This window comes from Eimeria acervulina, genomic scaffold, assembly GCF_000499425.1.
Source record: "Eimeria acervulina Houghton genomic scaffold, Eah_scaff77, whole genome shotgun sequence".
Lineage (NCBI taxonomy): Eukaryota > Apicomplexa > Conoidasida > Eucoccidiorida > Eimeriidae > Eimeria > Eimeria acervulina.
The window spans coordinates 31,893-42,346 of NW_013549608.1; the positions used below are offsets into that span (position 1 = coordinate 31,893).

The following is a 10,454-nucleotide window of genomic DNA, read 5'->3' on the forward strand; positions in this document are numbered from 1 at the left end:
CAGCAGCATCATCCCTTCCCCAAAACCGGAAATTCATCAATACATCAACTAAGTCCTTTTGGATCTGCAGAGGCATGAATAGGCACGCCCTAAGCAGCACCTTGAATAATATCAAAGCAGCAGGCAAACAAAAAGACAGCAGAACAAAACACCCTTCAACAACCACAACCTCTTCACCCCTTTCTAAGACCCCCATCTCGCGTATACTCTGCAGCGAAAGCCGCAGCAATCATGGCGAGCACCCGAAACAAGAGCAGCAGCAGCAGCAGGAAGCACACCTCACGCCGGTGCTGTTGCTGCTGCTGTTGCTGCTGCTGCTGCTGCTGTTTCCCTTAAACTGTTCAAACCACCACAACCATCCCGCGAGCAGCGAGGCGGTTTCGCCCTGGTGGCCCTGTACGGAGAGGATGTCCACTGCATCCGTCTTTGATATCTTAATGAATATTACAAATAAGCCAAGGTCAACAAACAACGAAGCCAAACCCTCATAATAAACAAGCGCGCAATCACACCTTCCCACACAGCAACGCCAACAGCAGCAGCAGCAGCCCTAGAACACAACTCCGCTTCTGCCCCAAAACACCAGCAGTCTCTCGCCTAACGATGCATGCATGCGCGCTACTGATACTACAGATGCTATTGCTACTGCTGCTGTTGCTGCTGCTGTTGTTGCTGCTGCTGCTGTTGCTGCTGCTGTTGCGGTTGCTGCTGCTGCCGCACCGAACCGCCCTGCTAAAGCACGAGGTGCCCAGAGCCCTTCAAATAAGCCGAGGCGAGCAGCGCCTGAGGGAAGCGATATCAACGCGTCAGTGGGCTGGCTGTTGCTGTTGCTGCTGTTGTTGCTGCTGCTGCATATACTGCATCATTTGCTCGTGCCCCTGCATCTGCTGTCCACCTGAAGGGTTCGACATCGAGCTTAAGAAAGACTGGTAATACTGCGTATATAACTGTGCCAATACTTGCGGATCAACAGAGGCCCCCCTTTGTGCTGCTTGCTGCTGCAGCAGTTGCATCACGTACGCAGGAACAGGTTCCTGCTGCTGCTGTTGCTGCTGCTGCTGCTGCTGCTGTTGAGGGTACATGTAGCCCTGTTGCGGATAAGGCTGCTGCTGCCCCGCACCGTAATCTTGACCGGTTCCCTGCTGGTACGGAGAAGCAGCAGAAGAGTAAGGAGGCATTCCGTGCTGCTGCTGCTGTTGCTGCTGCATGGGGTTACCACCGAAGCCACCGAACCCCTGCTGCTGCTGCTGATGGGGCGGTGGTCCCCCCATTCCAGGGTTTCTGGGGCCCCCGAACTGATTGTCGCGTCCCCCTCCATCCCTACCGTAGGAGGGATGTGGGCCTCCTCTGAAGGGGGGGCCCCCAAGGCTATCTCCGCCGCGGTGTGCGTTGAAGCTGTCATAAGCGGGGGGCCCCTGGGCCCCCGGGCTCCCCCCACCTCTCTGATATCCCCACTCCTGGGGTCCCCCACCTCCTCTTGGGGGTTCTTTGTGAGGTCCTGCCCCATTCCATTCTCCTGCGCTATAATTACTGTCATAAGCGGGTCTATGTCGCTTAGAAGGCCCCGGGCCCTCCGCTCTTGGGGGTCCCTGCGGGCCCCCAGAAGGCCCCTGTCCCCACTCCCCAGGCGAAGACCCCGGGGGCCCTCTGCTTTCCCAGCTATTACCACCACCCCAACCGCCTCGACCTCCATTTTCCTTTGGCATCGAAAACGGAGGAGAGAGGCCCCCTGATGCAGCTCTGTCGGTAGGGGGGTGGCCTCCCCCTGGGGCCCCCCAAACCTTGCCGTTAGGATTGGGAGGGGCCCCCCACGAGCCCCCTCCCACAGGCGACGGGTTTGGAGTGTGCTGTTTAACAGCATCATAGAAATCGCGAGGGGGACCCTGACGTGCAGGAGGGCCCCCACCTCTTGGTCTATCATCAAACGGTTTATACACATCCTTAGGGCCTCCTCCCCCCCTGCTGCTGTCTGCATCAACCCCACGATGAAACCGCTTCGGAGTCCCCTCTGCTCCTGGTGCGCCCTTCCAGCCGCCATGCTGAGGAGGGGGAGGAGGAGGAGGAGGTGGACCCCCACCCCACTGGGCACCCCCCATGAAGGGCGGCGGCGGGGGGCCCCCAGGCATTGGTTTTCTTGCGGCTCCTCTTGGGAAGCTACCGAAGGGGAGGCCATCTTGGGGACCCTTTCCAGGGGCCCCCAGGAGGTGCGGGGGAGGGAGGGGCCCCCCGAAGCCAGGTAGGGGGAAGGGGGGCATGCCAGGTAGAGGGAATGGTGGCAGGAGTCTTTTGGGTCTTGGGGGTTTCTGAATGGCCCAGGAGACGAAGGCTTTGTCTAATTCTCTTCCTCTTGACAAGAGATAAGGCAAGAAATCAAGAGTGAAAGCGTGGAGGGGCTGGCGCCGGAGCGACAGCAGATCAGCACCGAGAAGAGAAGAGAAGGAGAAGGCGTCTGCTGCTTGCACATACAGAATGTAGTGATAGCTTAAAGGCTTGCTGTCTCCTTGCTGTACCTGCTGCTGCTGCTGCTCGCCCTGTTGTTGTTGCTGCTGCTGTTCTTGCTGCTCCTGCTGCTGCTGCTCCTGCTGCTGCTGCTCCTCTTCCTCCTCCTGCTGCTGCTGCTGGGTTCCTTCTTGCTGCTTGCTCGCATCATTCTGTGGAGGTACCCCAACTCTTCTTCTTCTTTTCAGTCCTGTCTTCTTCGCTGACGGTGGATATCTGATGTGCTGATTAACATCTTCAGAAGTAAGAACACGGAAGTCGCAAAGACGTACGTTCGGGTGTATGTCCAGCAGATACAGCAGCGCCTCCTCAGGGGCTAATAGGGCATTTGAAAGCGGGCCCAGCAACACCACCCCATTGTTGGGGATCGTCTCCGGGATCGATGGCAGTTGCTGTAGTTCCTCTTCAGTTAAAACCACTTCTGTCTCCTGCGCACCATCTGCTGCTGCTGCTGCTTCGCCTCCTGCTCCTGCTTCTTCCTCCTTGACCTCTTGCTCCTTCTTAGTCTCTTCTTCCGACCCGTCATCTCTCTCCTCAGACTTCGCTGCAGCGTCTTCCTTCTTGTCTTCTTGCTTCTCTTGCTGCTGCTGCTTCTGCTGCTTCTGTTTTGGGGGTAGTTGTTTTGCTTTAATGAGCCTCTCTTGTTCTGATCCTCTATAAGCTAAGAGTTTCTTCTTAAAATCTTCAGGTATGGGGATGTGTCTCGGGGCATCTTCACCTGCTGCTGCATCTGCATCAGCTACCCTAATTAAGCAGCTGCCTTTCTGGAGGTCCACGCCGTCTGCCGCTGCGTTTTCAGCAAAAGCCCGCTGCAGCAATGGAGCAGCAAGTGCTTCCTTCAGCGTCTCAGAGAACCCCTGCTGCTGCAGCTGCTGAAGCGCAGCAACGACTTCTTCTCTGGCAATCGCCTGGCCACGAGCAGCAGCAAACACCTGCTGCGCCTCAGCAGCAGACAAATTCAATAAAGCCATCATCAAAGCGCACAGCATGTACCCCGTCCTGTTCAATCCGTGAGTGCAGTGGGTTACTACAGCGAACCTCCAGGGGCAGCTGCATCCAGACAGCCGCGCGGCAGGGGCCTTCGGGGCCTCTGAGGGCCCTCCTCCTGGGGCCCCACCACCAGCAGCATTGCATGCAGCGCACTCTGCGGCCGCTGCCCACTGCTCAGCTGTACGTACACCGTGCATGGTGAGGAGAGCGAGGAGTTTGAAGTACAGCAACAAACCCTCATTTGTTGGAACTTCTCCTCCTCCCTGACTCTTGTGCCAGAAGACGCTGATGCCGTCGCGCCGCAGCATCTGCGGCTCGTAGTGGCGTTCGGTTAGACACAAATTAACAACGGACAGCAGGCGCATGCGGCCTTCATCTACTAAACACTCAGAACCATACATTATAGGACGCCGACCTGAACCTGGCTGCTGCTGCTGCTGCTGTTGCTGCTGCTGCTGCTGGTCTTCATCCTGCTGCGGCTGCTGTCCGTCTTCCTGTTGCTGTGTCTTTTCTTCTTGCTTGCCCTGCGACTGCTGCTTCTCCTCAGCAGCAGATGCAGCAGCAGCAGCAGATGCGCGCTGCTGGCCCAACCGGCTGGCCCGAGAGCCCAAGCCAGCCCTGCGACGCTGCGCTCCATCAAACTGCTCTTGAAGACCAACAGGAGAGAAGGGGCGGCAACGGAAGAGTTGAGGGGAAAAAGCGACAGACAAAAAAGTCTTGCACGGCAGCAGCAGCAGTTTCTCAACCATCAAAGGGTTAGGGCATTCAAAAGAAGTATCCTGCTGCTGCTGCTCCTGCTGCTGCTGCTCTTCCTCTTCAGCTGTTGCATCTGTACTGTCTTGTGCCTTTTTCTTCTCCTGTTCAGGAACCACCAACTCGCCCTTTTGTTTCTTGTCTGCAGTGGCGCGCAGGTCTACTGCTGCCAAGAAATCTGAGGAAGAAGACCACTTTTCTGGAAGGGGGCCTCCCGCCTCTCTTCTGCATGTACACCCCACGGTATCATGCAGCCAGCTGCAATACGGAGAAGTGCGCCAAGGGCCCCCGCACGTGCCACTAATAGAAGTACGAGGGAACTGGTCCACAGTCATTGGTGTATCAACAGCAGCATGAGGCCTCTTAGGGGGCATGCGGCGGCCCTCTGCTGCACTCTGGCTGCGCTGCTGCAAAGGAGACTTCTTCTCATTTTCCTCTGTCTTCGTAGCTCCAGCAGACGGACCTTCCTCTCCGGCAGCAGCAGCTGCTGCTGCTTCTGATGTTGCCTCTTCCATCCTTGGTTCTTCGGCCTCATCCTCCTGCTCTGCAGTTTCTTCTGGCGCCTCTCTTGCTTCTTCTGCTCCTGTAGCTGCGGCTGCCTCGTCTTCCTCTTGTAGCTGCTGTTCCTGAACTGGGGAAGCAGCAGCACCAACCTGAGCGTCTGTGTGATTCTCAAGGGACTGTGTCAGTGCCTGGGGCGGCTCTGTCTGCGTCTGTTCTTGGGTAGCAGGCTGCTGCGGGGATGTCTCCGTGGTGATGGGGGTTGCTGCCGCTAGCTGCTGCTGCTGCTGCTGCTGCGGCTGCTGTTCGTCTGCTGGGGTAGAACTAGCATTGGTGGCTACTGCATCTTTTGGTTTGCTGCTGGAGGTCTTTGACTTCGAAGTCTTTGTCTTTGAAGAGGTGGATGAGTGCTTCTTTGTGGAGGCTTTGGTGGCCTTTTTCTTCTTTTTCTCCGCAGCCTGCTTGGAAGGGCTGCCTGCAGGGGCAGGAGCAGCAGGCTCAGCCTCTTCTGTCATTATTTAGAGAGGCACAGACGGCGCAAAAGACTTTCTAGACAGTAAATAAAAAGATACGCAAAGTGTCCTCCTCCTGCTTACATACAAGGTCTTAGCCGCCAGGACACAGGGCGGCCGGTCTGCGGGGAGGCGGGAGCTGGGAACCCCCACGGCGTTCGTTTTTAACAGCAAATGAATTCGTGAGTTAAAACGACAAAATCAGTAAGAAAAATCGGAGAGGAAAAGGAGAAGTAGCGGAAAGAGGGGGAGCTGCCCCCCGGTGGCGCAGCGGGTCTGAACGAAACTGGGCTCAGCACGCGTGCGAGGTCTGACAGAGCGCTTACGCGCGATCTTGCATTAAGAAAACCCTTTGAATGCGATTTCTGCAGCGGCATAAACGCACATTAATAAAGCAACCCTTTTCGTTCAAGCAAGACGAGCGAATTCCAATTGACACGCCCAAATTCCCCACCGAGCGCCGCGAATGGGAGCTTTAACACTGCAGCATCCTCACCGAGGTGGTAGTTGCAATGCAGAACGACGAGGCTTGCAGTGTACAGACACCACAAACTTGCATTTATAAAAAGAAAATGTACAGCTTATGATATGCCAACCAACGGAATAAGAGTAGTTGAACGTTTATGTGTGCATTCCGCTCTGAGCAACACGCTTAAAGAAGGGGAAACCAGACGAAACCGAATGGGGCCGTTGGGGTGAGGGGAGCGGCCAGGAGAAATTTCCCGTCCTTGTGCATATTAAATAAAATAAATTTCAAACCATTAAACAAGTTGACAAACTTTGCATCAAATATCAGAAGGCTCCCTTCCTTAACAACGACGTGGCATACACATTCGAATTCGGCACTCGCGCTCCTAGGGGTATACACAAAATATAATTCGCGCATCCATATAATAGGTAATGTGCATTATAAATGCATTTTTTATATGCAATGAATATAACCATATGCACGCCCCAGGTCTTACCAGATGCAATGGCTTGGAGGACGTCTTTTTTTCTGCATTGCGATCGGTGCCTAGACTGAATGATGCACCATACAACATTGTTCACCTGCATTCTCTCTGACTTGCCCTGTCTGAAGTTTGTGGTGCTTTGTGCATTTGCACCTGCCCATGCCTTCGTTTCTCAGTGGTAGGCGACTAATTCTACAAAATATTTGTGTAAAGGGTTAATGCAGCAAGAGCGGGGTTATTGGGCCTTATGCTGGCATACGGGAATATTGCCTTTCCTAGCATCAAAAGTTTCAGCAGCACCAAGCAGTGATGCGCCCTTCATAACAGAGTATGTTGTGTCCCGTCTCTGCACGATATAAACCCCAGCCAGGCCCTTGGGCCACTACAGCGTGCGCAGCTTACCACGACAATGGAGGGGAGTTTGCCTTCTGGTGCTACAGCAGAGTCAACAGAATCAAGGCAGGAGTGTAGAGATAACTGCTTTGTTAACTCGTTTTTCTCTCGTGCAGCTCCCGACGGTCCTCAGCTAGGGCCGAGGTCCCCTGATCCTTTCTACCTCAAACAAGGGAATTAAACCCAATTTTTTTCTCTAAACACATTTGCATATCATTTATGTTTCTCTCCCTTAGGTATAATTGCATATCATAAAGAACGAGATCACTTCAGCGCATTACTTACAAAGTGAGACAACCTGCAAGAAAAAGGAGAGTATTTTTACGCGCAGATTGGATCTTTGTTCTTTCCATTTTGGTATTTATGTGCGCTGCCTCAGTTTTTGGGACAGCGTCTTGGAGACTCTTAGGGTCGTTGCATGGCTTCCTTGTGAAGGCAACAGAGCTTACGGGACGGTGTTGAAGTTTAATTTTTTTCCTGATACATTCTAAACGAATAAATGATGCATGTTTTTTTTTCAAGTACAAATTGGTATGGTTAGGTGGAGCTGGATTGCAGCAACAGGTCAAAGTGTTGCCGTTTTGGGTTTTGCCTCTCGTTGCGTTACGATGTGTTTGTTCACACTAACTGGTTTACTTCCTTCAAGTTTATTTCGTATTGCCTCTAACTGAGTTAAGATGTGTTTGTTCACCTTAACTGGTTTACTTCCCTCCAGTTTTTCTGCAATCGTGATCCCGGTTTATTAATTCATCCAATTGCATATTTGAATATATCTGTAATAATCGCTGAGGGGATTGCTTCATATAGTTGCGGCAAATGTGTCTACTACCTCTTCAAACAGACGAATGGAAAAGCGCAAAAAGTCGCAAGAGCATTCGCCGCACAACGAAGCCCAAAACTGCAATAAAAATACAAAAGTCGAAAGTGAACAAACCAATAAAATCAATGAAAATCCCGGCGATGCTGCTGGTCTGATAACAAAAGCGAGAACAATGCACAACACATGAAAAAAATCAATTGAAAACGCCTGTTTGTCCTTTGCCGCTGTCGTCAATTCCTCTTCCAGTGCCTAAACAGGACTAAGGGCTTCTGCCCTGCAAAATTTTTGCAATGGTTTAACTCTCTACAGTAGACCACCTCACTTATTTTAAAGGGAGTTGAAAATCTCTGAGAGCGAAACATATTTACAGCCCTTAACCCAACACGAGGACCCTAAAGAGCTTGAATGTGCGCAAATGTGCACACACATCGAGGTTTCTGTTTTACGGTTTATGGTTGCCTGCTATGCATTTCCGGTCATTTCTGTTGTTGTTACTGTTTGCATAGTTTCAACCAAGGAGGTCATGGGGTAATATGTCGGGGCGGGATGCTGCTTTTGTTCTGGTGCTTTGTTTGCACCTACAGCCGTATTGCTGCTTTCAATTATGCGCTTCGTTCTTCGCCTTATTTGTTGTTGTGTCACACAAAAGACAGCCGCTGTTGTACAATACCGTCCCTTGGGGTCTTTGATCACCTCGGGGGTTTCTGTTCGTTCCCGTGTACGAGACAGCAGGCGCAGCACTCCCTATTGCTGCTGCTGCTCCTGTTGCTGCTTCTGTTGCTGCCGCTGCTGCTGCTGCACCTACTGCGGTGTGTGGACGACCGTAGCACCATCTGAGTCAATGCCAGCCCTATCCCAGGGTACGGTTTCAGTGCCTTGGGCATACTCCACAGCCGGTTTTCAAGGTTGCCTATTTAATTTACTTATTAATTCCCATTCTTTGCTTAGATGCTAAATTGGAAGCCATCCCGGCGCACCATTGTAATGCTGCACACTACACCTCCTGCCCTTCAACACTACCGACAAAGACTAAATGACGGATTTTAATGTGCTACAAGTTAAAGATAAGGAAGTTTTTAGTATAGAAAGAAATTCTTTAGCTGCATAGCAACGTGCACCTAAAGGATTTCTTTCGCACCCACCTAGACCCGCTGCCTCGAGGAATTAAGGCTGGCATGCCTCCATGCCTAGGACGTCTCTTGCCTCTGCTTCGTTGAGACGACCCCTCGCGGTCGAGCACCATGCTTTGCGCTGGAAGACAGCAGACAATACATCAAAATTCTCATCAGACCTCAGTCTACATTTAAGCAACGGAGCACCATAGCGTTTTCACTGACTTTTCACAGTGGCGAGTAGTCACTCATCATTTCGGCGTGCTGTCTCTCCCATCCGCTAGAGAAGGCTTTAAGTGGAGCGAAACCCTCAGCAGATGCGTCAGATGGCGTTTGTGCTGCCGATTCAGTCTGCTGCTAGTGCAGAAATTGCTACTGTTACTGGCGTTTCGGCTGCTACCGCTACCGCTGCCGCTTCCTACCATGTTGTGTCAGCATAGGGAGACAATTTGCGGGATCCTCCAACAGCTCGCGCAGTACGATGATAGAGGCTTTCAGGAAAGCCCCACAGGGTGGAATCCAGCCACGAAAGGTGAAATATAAACGTTTTGTTCGCGGCAGAGCTGATCTCATGCTCGGTAGAAGAGGAAGAGTATACCGCACCGAAAAAAATGTTTACTTCCGCGAGCAACCAACTAGAGATGCATAAACCCCTATAAACATGTGGCAGGGCAGTTGTCAACGAATAGCTGCATACGGCTCAACTTTCGCCGCTCTGCATACTCTCACGGTTTTCGTGGCCGCCTCTGAATCAAGGAAGGTCAGCAAATATTCTTGAGGAATTGTGAAACCCTCCAAAACACACTCCGGTGTCCGTTCTCTTGGTCATTTAACGTAATACTCCCGTTATCTGTGGCCTCTGCTGGTTTTTACCCGTGTGCCCAGATTCACGGTCTCCTCCACTTGCGCCCTCTCCCAATCACGCTGCAGATTTGTGGGGAGGACTCGTGGAAATTTCAGTGATTTCCTTAACCAGTTTAATAGAACATTAATAGTATGACGCCATCGCTACGTTGGGTGTAAGTTGACGATGTGCGCCGAAGCGCTAGCCCTAGAGAGAACAGCAAATGTCCATACCGAACACGCCGAACCTCTCCGGCTGCTCGCTCTCCTGCGTACTTCACAGCGCGTGCGAGACTACTGAAACGAAGTTGCCTGGGCTGAAGCTGATTGCTGTAGGTTGTTTGCATAGTTCCTTCCATGGCGTTCTTTTTGGCTTCTTGTGCATCCTGAGGTTGTTGCAAGCTGTTCTTGGAACTTGGAAGCAACGGACGTTCGGGGCTGGTATCTACTAGCCAGTTCTAACTCCCAGTCGTCCTCTCTCCTTTGCGTAGGGGAAGGAAAAGTCATTGGGGGCGCTAGAAGGTGCATCCTATCGGTGGTTCCAGGCAAATACACCTCAAAACTACAGTCTGGTGGCTGCAGGCATGCCTTCCCCTGGATCAGCCTCGGCAAGGTTAGGATAATGCCATGGTGAACTGGGCCAACAAGCAAATCTCATATCATGGTAATATTGCCCATTGCCGAATTGGGCTAGCATTTTACACCCACAGTGTGGCCGGTCCTCGTATCTTGCCTGCCCTCCGCTGATCATAGCCCTAGGGAATTCGGCAACGAATAGCCAGGAAAGTTTCATTTCCTCACCTCACCTACAAGTTTCATCTCTACTCTCCAGTTCGTATCAAGTAGCGCTGGAAAGGCCTGCTCATTATTTCGAAGGTATCCACCTTCGAAATGATGAGCAGGCCTTTGGATACGCAGAGAGTTGGGTGGACGCTGACTGGAGGGGGCGGCTGACACCTTTTGCGGCCCCAACACGGCTCCACTCGTTGCGTGGCGGCCACTCCGTTCCCGTTTCCCTGATTGCCTTGTTTGGGCCCCTGGATGAGCTGCGAGATATATATTGCTTCCTCAGTTCTGT

The 10,454-nt window shown here is 52.4% G+C and overlaps 1 protein-coding gene across 1 annotated transcript; it reads right to left on the reverse strand.

Annotated features, from left to right (window-relative positions):
* Positions 1-806: 806 nt before the first annotated feature.
* Positions 807-5,258, reverse strand: EAH_00013500 (hypothetical protein, conserved; the record flags this gene model as incomplete). Its single annotated transcript, XM_013394467.1, has 1 exon — positions 807-5,258. One exon carries the CDS (start codon positions 5,256-5,258, stop codon positions 807-809), a length of 4,452 nt encoding a protein of 1,483 aa, XP_013249921.1.
* Positions 5,259-10,454: the final 5,196 nt, after the last annotated feature.